Consider the following 16,238-nt stretch of genomic DNA (forward strand, 5'->3'; position numbering starts at 1 on the left):
GTAGTTTGTGGTGCTGTTGAATTGTACTACATTATACTGAGACATCAATGATATAAATCGGGTGAAGAAAATATTAGAGATGCCTGTATATGGATATGGCGAGGGCATAGCTAAACTATGAAAGTCAAACAGATATCCAGTGTAACATTAATTCAGCCACACCAAACATCGCTCTTCAATATGCATTCTTGGCCTTTAAGTGCTGCTTATTTTTTAAGCAAATTAGTACAAAGCAGCCAATGGCCACTCTGACTGAAGTTCTGTGGAGAATGTGAAATATATATATATATATATATCCAAACAAGATCACAGGAATTGTATATAGAGAAATGCAAAATGATAAAATAAAAGTTTGTCCTGCTTCTATTCTCACATCAAGGACTGCAATTACATTTCTCCATTACAAACCAAAATTGAAATAAATGCTCCAAATGGCGGTGCTATGACAGATCTCCTCTCTTAAAACGAGTGTCTGCATGCCTCTGCGGAGACTTTTGCTTATAAAAGCTTTTACTGTTAACTACTAGCCTGATGGGTCAATTATAGGCCATAGTAAAATCTGACAGAAGCCTGAGTCATACAGTGTCCAAGAGGACCTCTATATCTGACAGCATGATACGAGGCACAGTCTATCACTGTTCTGTCTGCACTGGATCCACACAGAAGTCCAGCAAATAGAAACGCTGTATGACCAGGCAGAAGGTCAGACAGAGATCACATGATTACTAATCATGTTTACTACGATATTCTGTGTGAAAGTTCATGAGTCTGACCCGCAAAGCAGAGGTCCTCAGAAGACCTCTGTATTGTCACGCAGAGGCACAATAAACCAAGACCAACTGCTTCTCATAGTTTTGCAACAAAAGGTTGTAACGAGTGTTGGTGAGGTACTGAAGCGGTTACTCACCGACTCACACTCCCTCAGTTTCTTCTGAGCACTGTCGAAGTCAAAGTTCACGTAAAGGCACTCCACAAACTCTGTAATTGGATCTTTGTAGGTGTAGGATTCCTGAAAAAATGGAAATGCAATACAATCAATTATTATGCCCAAATACATCTATATGTTTATGTATCAAAGCTTATAGCTTACATTTTTAATTCAACTATGTTAAGATGAATAGAATAGAGCAGCCATATACTTAGACATAAATATCATGAAATCTATATGTGATTTTTTCCAATCAAATAGAAATCACTAATATCAGTATATATGCATTCAGAAAAAAAAAAATCTAATCCTAGTTTGGTTTAAGTCACTGACAATAATAACTTTGTTGTCTGAACTCTGAACAGTTCCAAATCATGCTTACAGAGTCCCAACCTGACCTGAGGCCACAAAGCAGAGAGCACTGAGCACATGTTTTAGTGATTACCAACAACCCACCAAGACGGTGCAAAGATCTCTGAAGTAGCTATTGTCATTGGATGAGAAGACACCAGTACACAACAGTCAGTCAAATCCCTACCATTCATCAGAGGTACTGGGTTCACGGCTTTTCCAGCTTGGACCCAATCCTATATACACTCCCTGTACTTAAAAGGAAGTGTTAGCAGTGCTATTGGGTTACATGGCCTTCAAAGCCTGTATGGCCTAAAAGCAATGGCCTGATAACTGTGTGTACACTTTGTAAACACCAAGGGGTGAAAATAAAGTCTGGTACCTGTTGTATGACCTTCACCAAATCCTTCAGAACCTGCCGACGCTTACGGACATCCTTGTTTGTAATGACTGCTGTGGTTAGGTAACGCAAGATGTGCGGGCACATAGTCTGGATAGCATTGAGGTATCTGGAATGAGGGAGGATAAAGGTAATCACTTATCAGACTGTTGTAAGCGAAGACATGATCTTTACAAGGACACATAATATAACATTTTGGCTGCCTATTGGGCTCCTGGCATTTAGGACAGAGAACAAGCCTTTGCAGTTAAAACAGATAAATGTCCTAATAGGACCCTCACTTCTGGATATTGGTCCCAGCTTTAAGCCATCTCTTTCATTAGTGTCCTATGAGAGGGAGGAGGAAAAGGAAACCCTGGCAAGAAGATACAGATCAGTGAGCAGGGACCTGCCCAGTAGCTGAAACCCAATCCATCAGGGACTGATGTTTCAACCACAGGTCAACTGGCTAAGGGCTGAACACAAGAGGCAGGACACTGTTACAGGCTGATTCTAATCCCACACCAACTCTGGAGACAGTGTCCAGTAAAAAAAAAAAAAAAAAAAAAAAAAAAAAAAACAACCAAAACACGCAAGGTCTGTGCGCACACGCACGCACACACCTTTCTTGACATTCACTGCATCACCAAAACTCCTTATTGATTTCTAAATACCTATCTTTGAACTTCACCCTCCACTCAGCCCCCAACTGACCAAATTAAATCTGAAAAGAGGAAGTGGAGTGGGCCCCTTCAGGTCTCCTATAGCTAAGACCAGAGGAACACATGGTGTTCAGAGAGAGAGTGCCGACAACAGTTTAATTAGCTGAAACAATTAAAGGGACAGGGGACCTGTGGCAGATGTGATGTTGAGTCTAAAAACAGCAGTGGGCTGCTTGGCAAAACCATCGTCAGCCTGGTTTTGGAGAGCTCCCTCCCTCCCTCCCTTTGTAGTTGCTTGACTCCTGTGGAAGACCACAAACGCTCCATGCTGTGTTCCTGATTAACTTACACCTACTCACTCTCCAGGGGGGGCTCCAATAGCAAGCAATGTTGGATGAATCACTGTACCATATCTGGGGGGCATTCACCCTACCCCACTTAGGGGACTTCATCCTTGTCTTTTTTGAGGCAACAAGCGTTGCTGCACTGGTTTGCTGAAGATGCTACTGAGGCATGCAGCCCAGAGTTCAAATTTCCTCTGTTCAAGGGGGGCTGTGGGATAACACAGAAAAGGGACAGGGTAACAAGGTCCTGTTTCACAGCTCATCTGGAAAAGAAAATCATGTCCAACAACTGAACGAGTGATAGAGACAATCAATTGACTCGGGATATATTATCGCAGTAGTATTCGCCCAGTTTGCACCTGTATCATAATTAGCTACTGAGCATTGATTCCCCTGAAGTCAGTGCACTCTGTCAATAGTACATAAACAAGGTTTTGGACCAACATCTGCTGACTGCAGGGGTAAGGGAGGTCATATGTGGAGCTGAAGGCCAGCCACTGGTCACCAACTTCAGCCAAAGGAAGTACTGGTCAAGAGATGGGAAACAAGAGCCAAGCCTCAGTGGGGAAAACATGAGGTTTCTAGACTGTGAAACTGCAAAGCACACAAAACTACCTCAGTTTGTCCACACAGATGGTTGGGTGAGCTTTTCATGAGTAATTATTGGGCAGGCCTCCTTAATCATCCACAATAAAATTAAAAACTGAGTAAAATTCAGGGAACCAGACATTTGAGTGTGCTGTGTTGTGGTCGCCTGTCATACTGTCTGTGGAGCCCAATCATCTGTACAATTATACAAGCCTGCAATCAGAACAGGGGGAGGGAGCAAAGACATCAAAATAGGTGGTGTGCAAATTTTAACACAGAGTATAAAGTTTCCGATCTGCGATACACATGGCCTCGTTCTCAACATAGGAGAGTAAACAGACCACACGAAAAACACACACTTCTGAAACCACTTTAAAAATACCAGTGGGGTTTATGAAGAAGTCCACCACACTAAAAATGTTTTATTAAAGCAAAGCAAATGTTTTTCTCTAAATCAAGTTAATGTAGTAAAATGACTAACCCTTTCTTCAAATCATCTAAGAATTAAGAATTAGGCTACCTTGGAGCTACAATACAATTTTCAATACAATATAAATATATTTTATACTGTGGGTCCATATTAAAGATACTATTTCAAATATCAAAACCACACACACTGTACACATATCACACATCAGATACATGCATATTTATAAATGGACACAATATAACATAGCAAATGGGGGGGACATTTGTCAGCACAGGGCGTGACAGTAACGGTTGCCATTGGCAACCATTTTGAGAAATTGACAACAAATTCTTGGCCTTTGGTTGCCATCAGTGGAAACCACTTTTCGATTTTGAGCTTCGAAATCAAGCGCAGATTCAGCGATTCTCCCAGTATATTTTTTTCTCTCCACCCCCGCCTAGTTAGCACATCCAACACTTCGCCTTTTTACTTGCTACCAGCAAAATCTTTAGGAGGTAGGTATAATCTTTAGTCAGGGAGATGTCCAATGTGAATGTTATGCTAATACTAAAACCCAGGTTTTGAAATGATTGTTGCTACTTCCTTCCAGAAAGTCTGAATAGAGGGACAAGACCAGAAAACATGAGCATGATCAAATATGATTTCTCCACATTCCCTCCAGCAGCATAGTTGAGTGCCAGTTTGTTTAGATTTCTGTTTGGGAGTGATAAAAAAAGCGAACCAAGTTTTTCTAACAGAAGTCTCCAGGTCTGGGAGTTGGTGTAGGACGACTGATTCCTAGGCATTCAGCCACGTCTTCAGTTATTTCAATGTCCAGCTCTTTTTCCCCCATTGTTGTTTCACATTGTCTGTAGTGTCCTTATTCAGTGATGTGGTGCCGTGATATAACTTACTTATAAGTCCTCTATTGCTTCCTGAGTTATAAGCACCAATAAATATATGAATAACAATTGGTGGCTCTCTTGGATTAGAACCTTTTACAAAAATAATCACAAAGCTGTAAATACCTGTGAAGGTCCTGCCCACCCAACCCATATGGTAAATGGACTGTACTTATATAGTGCCTTTCTTTAGTCTTTCTGACTACTCAAAGCGCTTCAAATACATATCACATTCACCCCACACATTCATACACTGATGGCAACTGCTCATCAGTTGGAGTACTAATCATTCACACACACTCACAATTTGGGGTTCAGTGACTTGACCAAGGACACTTCGACATGTGGGCTGGGCTGGGGGAAGCTGGGATCAAACCGCCAACCTTCCAATTTGTGGACGATCCGCTCGACCACAGTCGCCCACATATGTCTGACAGAGATGATCAAAACTATTAAGCTCCCATTTTGTAACAAATCTTGCATATAGAAGTGATACCAGAATAGACCCATTGTCTGGATCTATGATCATGGGATGCTGGCATAAATTCAGGGTCATATGCCAGCCATCTAAGCAATTTAACCTCTCTTTGAAGTTGGAAACGTTTAACCACTTCCGCCAATGTTTTCAATGAGAAATTTACCCATTGACTCGCCATCTGTAATATTTCCTTTTCCTTGCCAGCACATCCAAGCAATGACTGTATTGGTGTATCTATTAAAGACAACTCCATAGTCTTCCATTTGGCTACATAAGATGGGTTACACCATTATGTCACATTTTCATAATTAAGCTGACTACATAGTATCTTAATTACTAAAAAGGTGACTAAAAAGGTTTCTGCAACCAAAAGCTGATGCCTGGTTGCCAGCTTGGCAACCACTTTTAAAAGTTAGTGTTGAGCCCTGCAGCAACAACCATTATTAAAATGCACAAAGAGAATCTGACTTGCTATACAGTCTCTCTGAAGTGTAACGTGGCAGCTTTTGGTTGAATTTACAAAAACATTAACTATGACAAACCACTATATGCCCATTTCCAGGCCTGCAAACTCCAGTGAGATGAAAAATAATAATAATAATAATAATAATAATAATACTTTATTTATAGAGCACTTATCAAAACAAAGTACAAAGTGCTTCACAACAAGAGAAATAAAATACCACAGTGAATGACAAAATATTAAAGAAATAAAATACACAAAATCAATAAAATAAACAATAAAATAAACAGCCAGTTCAGGTAAAATCAGGATATGCTTTCAGATAAAAATGTGTTTTGAGAGAGAGAGACTTAAACAAAAGACACTGACTCAGACAACCTAATTTCTTCGGTCAAGTTGTTCAGGAGCCTCGGGGCCCTGACAGCAAAAGCTCTGTCCCCCTTAGTTTTCATCCTGGACTCAGGAACAGACAGGAGACCCCTGCCCGAAGATCTCAAACTACGTGAAGGTTCATAAGGGATTACAAGGTCTAAAATATAGTCTGAAGCCAGGCCATGAAGAGCCATAAAAATAATCAATAAGATCTTAAAATCAATCCTAAAACAAACAGGGAGCCAATGTAAAGAGGCTAAAACAGGTGTGATGTGGTCGTACTTCTTGGTCCTGGTAAACAACCTAGCAGCTGAGTTTTGTACAGTCTGAAGTCGTGTCAAAGTTTTTAAGACAAGTGAACAGGCTGTTACAATAATCAAGGCACGAGGAGATAAAAGCATGTACAACAGTTTCTGCATCACTAAGATTTAGAATAGATCAGATTTTTGCAATGTTTCTGAGGTGATAAAAACATGATTGGACAAGCTTAGTGATATGTTGCTCAAAACATAAATTGCTATCAAACAGGACACCAAGATTTCTTGCAACAGGCTTGATATGTTGTGACAGGTTACCAGTAGATGGCAGTATTTGTTTAGTGATGTGTTGGGGCCCAATAACAAGGATTTCAGTTTTATTTGAGTTGAGCTGAAGAAAATTTATCGACATCCAATTTCTTATGTCAGACAGGCAGTCCTGCAGAGAACTCAGCGTATTAAGGTCAGTGGGCTTGACAAGGAGGTACAACTGTGTGTCATCCGCATAACAATGAAAAGAAATATCATGTCTGCAGATTACATCACCCAAATGAAGCATGTATAAAGGAGAACAGTATTGGTCCCAGAATTGAACCTTGAGGCACACCGTACTTGATATGGGAAAAGGAGGACATGAAGTTATTAATGCTGACACAGAATTTCCTATTGGACAGATAAGATGAGAACCAGTCTAGTGCAGTGCCAGATATGCCCACCCAGTGCCTCAGTCTATCTAAAAGAATGCCATGATCAATTGTGTCAAAAAGACTGAACTTCGCCTTGCGACGCACCCCTTTCAGTGTGTCCCCCGCTGTTGCTGGGTCAAACAAAACTAAAAAGTAGTTAAAGAGGAACTACACACTAAGTTATTTTTTGTACACATAATCACATAGATTCTTGTTAGCATATGATGTTGATGATTTTAATTTTTTTTTCTGCTCAAAATTAGCTTGTATGTGTCCAATTGGATTAGAAACTTTGATTAAGCCGAATTCTCTGTCCCCTCCTTAACAGTGATGAAATAGGCAAGACTCTGAGGTCTACTACATATGTTGACCCCATGGATGTATTATTAGAACTGGATACCTGACCCAAAGACGGTGCCTATTCAGTTCAATGAGAATTGCTTCCAAGGTATGCAGCCCACTGAATATGCGCAGTAGTGTTTCTCCTGCTGACCCCGCTCGCAAGTTCCAGCTCAGCCCATAGACTTTACATTGTGATCACATATTTTGAAAAAATAAATAAATAAATAAATCGCTTTTCTCGGCTCAAGGAAAGTTTTACAAATATAAAACCTCCATAGATCAAAAAACACATAATAGAAAGAGTCATAATGGACCTTCTTTGCAGTTTGAGGTGTTCTGTCAACAGTTTTACAGACGTCTCTTTTATAATTGTGGGGAAAATGCTTTTTGGGCTGCTGGGGAATTTTTCGCTGCAATACCGTGGGTGGCCACTGGACAAAATTGGAAGCAAGGCTGAGCAGCTGCACCGTATCCAGGTATTTTTATACATCCATGGTTCACCCCCACCCCCCAGGCTGTGGTAGCTATTGCCGCGCCAAGTATAAAAAGCAAAACACTGACTGTAGCCCCAGTTTGTGCCTCTCACACATAGCTTCTGGTTGTGCTAGCATTAGCAAGACTGATAACACCGGTGGAAAAACGACATTGTGCATGAAAGAGATGTATTTCTCTGCAGTGGGAGTAAACAACACATTGGCCCACTGATAACTGATGTATTCAGAGTTTAAAAAGATTTAGGGCTTACAAACACTGATGTTAACCGCGATTAACAGCATTGCTATGTACTAACACTCCCCCACAGAAACACACACAACGGAGAGCCTCTCGTTGTAGAGACACTAGCCCACCTACAACACAGGTACCCACACAGTAACTCATTCAAAGACATAAATGTGCTTCTAGTGACTCCTCTTCTTTCCAGCAGAGCAGCAGCAGAGAGTCTGATAATATCTTTCGCATGGCTGGCTAGTTCTAACTACCAGCTCTATGTAGCTATCCATGCTACTGAACACTGGTCTGTCAGTCTCCCCCCGTGTGCCCTGACTCTCCCATCACACACTACGTAGCTACGAGGCCACGCCTCCTACAGTCAGTCATCGCTCCCTCACTCCTGTTGCATTTCTGAAATATGCTGGGAGAGAATTTGAGGGGGTAGTTATCCTTTAAGCTCACTTTAGACAATGTTACGTTACTGAAGCTCAGTTAAACAGCAACATCTGAAGTCACAGCAACCAGTGTTTCATTACAAACACTGAGTTTAAACAGGGTCCTGTCCGAAGTGCAACGTACCCCCCCATAAAAAAAGTCTTTGGATCTACACGAATCGCAAGTGCTATATTTTTCATTCAAAAACAGCGAATTTTGCAAGTTTTGCAGCTATGCATTTCAATGTATCTTGAAGGCCCAACAGACCCAAGGTTCAATCAAGCTACAGAACTTTCCTGTTGCCCTTGTTTTGAGGGAATGGATCTTATCTGTACAACTAGGTATACTTCCTGGTATTCTCACAAAAGTTTTGCAATTTCCTGGGGGTAAAAGCAGGGATTAAAACAAAAAAGAAATAAAAAAAATATTAAATTATAAATGTTACTTACTGTGGCTGATACAGAAACAGCTCAATAATGTTGTCTCTCCCCTTGGGGTGGTTGAAGAAGACAAAGAGAGACCAGTGAATGAGCCATGTCCTCTGCTGGAGAGACTGGAGAGGGGAGGTGACAGACTGGACAGAACAAAGACAGAATTACAGGCAAGAGGGAAGAAAGGAAGTGTAAAAGAAGCCCAGAAGAGACAGAATTTTATTATTTTTAAATTAGAAATTTAACATTTTGCCACAGTCAAATAAAAGCAGCAAAAAAACTTGCCTCCTAAATGGCCATCAATCAAATACAGGCAACCACTTCATACTCAAATCCAAGTTCTTAAGTAGTCAGATGAGCGCATGTGGGTAAGGAATAAAATTCCACAGCAGAGCTCTACTGAAATGTCAATATGAGAGTCTATGTAAGGGAATCTAAATGAGGTATCAAATTCTGAGAAGTGGGGCATTTACGTTGTTATCGATAGTCTCTCTCAGGCGGGTGAGGTCCTCCATGGCTGCCTCCCAGTTCTGCATCAGGATCTCAGAGGCCAGCTTGCCCCACAGAGAGTTCAGGGCATTCCTGTCTGTAGATGGGACCTTGGAAACAGACATGGTGCACTGTTAAACCCTGAAGCACACAACACTACAACATACGAAACATTACTTGACAGACCAAATACTTATTAAGAATCTCCTTATACCATTTAGTGCACTGTTCAGTAACATCTGCATCCGTACAAAGTGAGACCGGGCTTGCCACTACTTGCTTGGCTTCAGTGGAACTGCTACACGGTGCAGTCACTTTTCTTATTTATACTGGATAAATTGATTAAATTATGTCATCTTAAGGGAATGGAGCTTGACAGAAAAAGAGAAATGGATCATGAAAGACTGTTTAGCTTTTAATATAACCAAATTTGCTGCACTTTTAGATAACTGCAACCACTGCATTGCAGTTGACCATACAGTTTGTTACTTGCAGATTACCACATTAAGTACAGGCATATTTGGTGCATGAGTGTCACTATGCTGTCTGAATAGTTTAAGTAAATAAGTAAGTAAGTAAAATTTGGTTGCCGTGGAGTTTACTTGATTGGGTAATGCTGACAGGCCTCAAATCTAATGGTATATCAGCAATGATGGACTTATAATCAATATCTGCATCATAGGTTACTATATGGGAGTAGTTACAGCAAACATTTCAAATGCCATTTGTCTTCTTTGCAGTTAAGAGTGTTCAGCAATTTAGTATTATGGTTCCATAAAGTTGGAAGACACACAAGAGACAAAAGAATGGTCAAAATTGATGCAGCAGAAGCCCAGATATCCTAATTTTTATATACTAGTATGGGACAGGATCACAATGACAAGATCAACCTTTGACATTGCCATACCATGCCACAGCAGTGGTCCACTCCATCCTTATTAGTATTAAAAAAAAAAAAAAGACTGTATTTATATCAGCAAAAATGATATACCAGATATTTGGGTCCTCCTACATTCCACACCTGAAAAAGCCAAAATTGTGTCATCAACTTAAATTAAGTGAAAAATGAGCTGACCACCAACCTGAAAGAATAACAATCAATCAATCTGATGGGCGGGGCAGACACACCTGGCATCTCAGAAAGATGGCAGGAGACTCTGCACCAACCCCAGAACATATTCCTTATGAGAATGTTTTAGGATCTACTGTATACTGAAGTGTGACATAGCATGTGACATGCTGCATAATGCTGGTTGGTGAAACAATTCTACAGCTTTGATTAAAAAAAACTACATCATCGTAGGCTAAGGGCACATTCTGTTGCTTTATTTAGTTGATACAACACCGTCACCCAACGTAACAAGAACAGACAGAGAGAGGACTAAAAGAACTAAGCTGGAGTATGAGTCAAATTACATACTCTTAGTTTATGTAAAGTTCCTTAGAAAATCTAGTTCAGAAAGTAGTAAAAGGCAGGATCATTTGGAGGCGTTTGTCATTGATGGCTACATACAAAACATTTGCTCACAGCTTCTCAAACTATCGGAATCAAAAATACTTTATTGATCCCCAAGGGGAAACTCTTTTGTTACAGCAGCTCCCTATCACGTCAGTGCACACAGGAATAGAAGTACTAAGCAAAAAATATAATACAGGTCAGATAAATTAAGTACCAAGTGGGTATAAGTATAAAATTAAAATAAGTGTAAAGTACAAAGTGGATTTACCGGTTGATGATAAGTATGTACGGTATAATAATACAATGTAATAATACAAGTAATAAGTAGTAGTGCATGAAGTGTCAAGTTAAGTGTAGATTATTAAGATTATTATAAGACAGTAGATATTGCACAGCAGTAATAGAAGTATGAATAAATATCAGTAAATTAAACTGAAAGATATGCTTGCTTTTCTTTATTTCGTATCATTGTAAACTGACTACCTTTGGACTTGTGATGGGCACAACTAAGACTTACATCTAGTCTTAAGTGAATGTCATTTCTGTGCATGTATGTGTGAGCACAGCCTAGTGATGGGCATGTGTCATTATAGATTTAGTTTCTTATTAGCAAATGATTATATTTACAAAATATTGTAAATATCCATTGATAATTAATATAACTAACTGCAGCTTTAGTGATGAGACTGAAAACCCAAGAAATAAGAATCACCAAGAAATGTCCTGGGCTGGTTTTGAATTAAATAACCTGCCAATAGTACCAATATACATTAAATGTAGCACAATGTTACCAGTGAGATTTGCTTTGTTAACATTTTTTCAAACTTTACGCCACACAGAATGATAATTGCAATAATCTCAATCCATTACCTTCAGTAACTCTGGACAACTCTTTCGTTATCACAAGATAATTAAGCTGAAATATGAACTGACGCTAACAAGACATCTTTTTGATGATAATCACTCTCAAAAATGTTTCTGATTTCCAGAACAGACTAAAAACAAACAAAAAACAATCTGGTAATGAAACACAGGTTGAGAATGTCTCTGAACCTCAGCAAGGCAATCACTCTGTAGTGGACATTGGACTACACCCTAGGGCTCATGGGAAACTCTGCGCCACAGTAGTTCACGATAACACCAAACACCAGATGCAGTGACATGAGTGAAGCAGGAAGTCAGGGTGGGTGTCTGCTAAGCGGCCAGAGAAACCTAGATCCTAACCACACACCCCCGTACACCGTCGGACAACCGCTGAAGTGGACTGTGAGACATGACAGATGCACAACTAGAGGAAACACTAAAAAAAGAACAGGTTTCCGCTGGAACCCCACAAATTGGTAAGATTTTACGGGTATAAAAGGGTTTTTTTCTTACTTGGCAAAGACCAGTTACACTCTGATAACATTTCAACGAACTGCTATAATATGAGACGATGGCAGGTAAGAGGAAAATATTTGGAAAATCTCTTGTAGTATTTCCCAAAAGGAGAACACAGTAAGATGGTGTGTCCATCCATCCAGTCAGAGCAGCAGAGTTTCTTTGATCACAGAGCACGACTCAGGACCATTATGAATGAATTTTTTTTAAGTGCAAAAGTCACAAGAAAGATCAGTATTGTAACACAGAGAAAAAAAATTGGCTCCACTGCCAGTATAAAAGGTCAGCATTTCATCTGCTGAAGTGTTTTGTTTTGTTTGTTATTTTTTTCCCTCTCTTGGAAGTCCCTGCCTGCTACGTTTGGCTGACCTCCAGGTCATTATGGCAGCTTTCTACACACACACACACACACACACACAGTCTGGCTTTCACTAGTGGCCACGCTAGAAAAGTTTCAATACCTGGGTTTTTCCAGCAGTTACCTTAAGTTTCCATTGGTTTGTGAAATGGGCACATTTTCGCTGACTGACCAGCAACAATAAATTTACTGTGCTGGGGAACCTTCGGGATACTCAATCTTTATTCTTAACATTCAATCCCTGCATTAAGTGATGATATGAATAAGTTGCTCTTTTCGGGCTTGGCCACACTGTAACAAGACCTGAGGCATGGATTTTGCAAGGCTGGCTTCCTTCATTTAATTGACTGGGTTTCCCACGTTAAATGACTTTATGGAGCCTCACCTCTCCCATACGGGGGAGGGAGAAACAGAAGAGGGGCCTGTGATGATGGGAGGTCCACAAAACACAGAAAAGAAGGGAGGGGGAAACCAGTATACAGACTCCACCTAATGAAATCCATTTCTACCTTTTCCCATCTAAAAAGCCTCTTGCATTGTCAAGAGTAAGCAACAGATATCTAGTTACAGAGCCTGTAACTCTGTAACTGTAAGTTCTGGCTGGAACTTAAAAATGAGGGGTCTAACAATTTGAGGGGTAAAAAGAAAAAAAATTATGCTGGACTTCGAACAACATACCTCAATTAAAGCAATTTTGGTTTATTCAGACTGAGTTGCAAAGCCATAAACAACTGTTGTTGGAACAGTGGGACACATCCGTTGCAAGCTTTTGAAGACTTTTCTTGATGCTTTTTTTTTGGTAGGGAGTGGAAGTGGAAAGCTTGGGTGAATTACCCGTCATCTTGTCTCGGATGTAGCTCTTCCTTCTACAGATTTGAGCAGATCAGTGAAAAACCCATCAAATGAAATACCCAACTGCTTTGGGTTAAGAGGGTTGTTTATAGCGAAGAAGGTTCATCATCGCTCAGAGTCACTGCCAAGTTTTTCAGGAGGGGACACTCCAGCATAGTGAATATGCATGATTAGCCAGAGCCAATGACATCCGAAAGACAAGAGGCAACGCAGTGCAGTATCAAATGCCAATTAGAATAGGAACAAAAGATGGTCTTAATGTTTTTCGCTCTAATGAATAGTCAAAATGTTGATCTTATTCTTGCCCATTCTTTCAGGACTGGCTTTGGTATGAGTCCTTGCTTTACCGCAAAGCTAGATGCTGAACCAAAGACAAACAAAAGCAAGAGGACAAGTGAGTGACACTTGGAAACCACTGACTATGCAAGCTGGTTCCACTGGTCATTATAGGACATTCAGTTGAGTTGAACTTACTAACACTTGATGCAAGATAACACCAAAATTAGTCAAAATAGAGCTAAATTTCCACTGGAAACAGGGGAGTGGCTACAAGCTTGACGATGCCCTACATGCAACTTTGAAGGCAGCTTCAGAGTAGGCAACAATTGATGCCTCCCAGGTGCTGCTGCTTGCATAGCTAATGATGGAATCACCTTGGATACAGGTGTCATAGTTGCTGTATAGCTCACACCACTTGGCAACTTTATAGTATAGAACTCTGTGGTTGTGTGTCAATATTTGAAAGTCCAGGTACTTGATTTCTCTCCCCAATTCCAAGTACCATTGGTAGGGAAAAAAAGGTTTTACTTTTTCTATAAATATATATGCATTACTTAATAATAGGTGCCACACAACCTCTGCTTCATGGCTTATTGCTGGTGTTGTTTCTGCTTTTGTGTTTCCTCCAGCTCACTCCATCGAGTACCACAGTAACTTTTCATTGGATATTACACAAGCTTAAAAACTGTTGCAGAGCTGGCAATTCTAAATATCTGTGCCGCTAACTGAATCCTCAATATGTCACATCTCTTGCAGGGGCACACAGTGCTACAAAGCGACTGGAAATGAGCCATGGAATCTAGTAAACAGCAGATCAGCAGCTGCTAAAAACTTCTAGTGTGAAGGCACCTTAAACCTAACCAGTAGTTGTTTCTTGACATGTCCACTACTCTGGAAATTTCAACCTCTCTAAAAATACTGATTACTGCAAGGATGCAGCAACCTGTACTAGTCTACCTCTTCTTTTGTATTCAAAGACTAGCCTAGTACAGAAGGTAAAGCTTAACAGTCAAACATTCAAGGATCACTTGTTCAAGAATCTAAAAAAAAAAAAAAAAAAAAAGAAGAGGGGAGAAGTGTGGCACCTTTCTCAAAATGAAAACATCATATTATCTAATGTGACAAAACACTACAGTGACTCAAACTTAGCTTTTGACCAAGGCCACTGAAAGGTTTAAGTTTTATAAAGCAGCAGTCCTTGCAGTTGAACAGCACCTAGCCCATTCACTGCCTAGTTCATCCTTCACTCATTTCTGAGGGCAAAGGGAGAGCAGCTTCAAATGCCAGAACCCAGGCAACAAGTCTCTCTTGGTTTATAGAGGAAATACAAGAATATTGCCAGTACTCTCTGTGAACTGTAATTATCTTCCTGTTTTTAAAAACATTTATCTTGAAAACTATTTAATCAAACTCTTTGTATTGTATACATTTGTCTATTTCCTACAGGTAATTTTAAATTCAGGAAAGAAAGAGCAGCCTAATGAAGACTGTCCTTACTAAAGGACATTTTATATTGCCTCACCCCCATCATACGTGCACTGCCTCTCTGAAACACCTTGCAAAATGTGTGTAACCCTCTTGATGTTAAGAGAAGCCTTGTATAACTTAAGCATACCATAAGCTCAGAAGTCGTGACAAGGGACTCTCTGGCCACAGCACTCAAATCAATAAGCTGTCTACTGAGGCTTGCCCCGTGAGAAGACTACAGACAGATTATGCAGTCCGCCACTGATCACTTGGCCAAGTAAAATATCCTACTCAAGTCTTAGAGCAGCAGTCTCCTCCTAATACAAAAGACGTGCAGGGAATTGAATAGGCAATGACGTAAGATTTTCACATTCAATTACTCCTAAGTGTTCTTTTCCTCTTCTGTGCAAGCATTAGCCTTTTGAGGAATTAAAGCAATCTGGCAAACATAATGCAATGTTCAATTTTAATATGTCAGAGAAATGCCTTAAGCCAGTATATAAATGAGGACAGTAAAATACTACAGACACTCTGTTAAGTGAGGTAAGGTGTACAGTTATCAGCAAACATCACTATTAATGTTAACTGGTGTTGAATGTCAATGACAAAAGCTGAAAACTTACCAAGACACGGAAGAAGTAGAGGTATTCTGCCGCACCAGAGTAGTTTCCACACTCATACTGGAACTTTGCATATCTGTACAGCGTGTCCAAGTACTCCTGACGAAACTTCAAGAGAAATATGAGTGTATCACTAACAGAGAAAATGTGAAGCATTGTCAGACCAAGTCAAACAATACTTAGGTATATTTTCAAATCAAACATTGTACTTGCTCTGTAATCTTATGCAGCTGTGATGCCTAAGGAATTCCCAGTTTTGTGTCATATCTATTGGTGTTTCATGGTTAAGGTGTTGTAATCATGATAAAAATATTATTTCTCAAACATCTGGCCTAAACCAAATATATTTTAGATCACTTACTTACGATGAAATAAATATGAAATTAAAGTTAGTGTGCAATTTAGAAAGCACACTAACTTTAATTTCATATCTATTTGTAGCAGTAACATAATTTTTCCTGCTGTGGTGGCACACCACTGCTAAATGAATATAGAGTAAACACTGCTATATCATATCAGTGGTATTTGGCAAGAGAATATTTAACTTTTGTAACAAATCTGCCAAGAAGTGGTCATGTAAACAAAATTAGAAATGC

At 39.9% G+C, this 16,238-nt stretch overlaps 1 protein-coding gene across 2 annotated transcripts in view; it reads right to left on the reverse strand.

Annotated features, from left to right (window-relative positions):
- Nucleotides 1-16,238, reverse strand: part of eif3ea (eukaryotic translation initiation factor 3, subunit E, a) — a 32,683-nt gene that overhangs the window by 11,963 nt on the left and 4,482 nt on the right. For both annotated transcript variants that reach the window (XM_044206705.1, XM_044206706.1), the window contains 5 exons: nucleotides 15,646-15,750; nucleotides 9,212-9,337; nucleotides 8,757-8,881; nucleotides 1,662-1,788; nucleotides 908-1,009 (listed from right to left, as the gene is read on the reverse strand). In XM_044206705.1, coding sequence (XP_044062640.1) covers nucleotides 908-1,009; nucleotides 1,662-1,788; nucleotides 8,757-8,881; nucleotides 9,212-9,337; nucleotides 15,646-15,750 — 585 coding nt within the window. The remainder of the gene's footprint in view (nucleotides 1-907; nucleotides 1,010-1,661; nucleotides 1,789-8,756; nucleotides 8,882-9,211; nucleotides 9,338-15,645; nucleotides 15,751-16,238) is intronic.

This window comes from Siniperca chuatsi, linkage group LG9, assembly GCF_020085105.1.
Source record: "Siniperca chuatsi isolate FFG_IHB_CAS linkage group LG9, ASM2008510v1, whole genome shotgun sequence".
NCBI classification, from domain to species: domain Eukaryota; kingdom Metazoa; phylum Chordata; class Actinopteri; order Centrarchiformes; family Sinipercidae; genus Siniperca; species Siniperca chuatsi.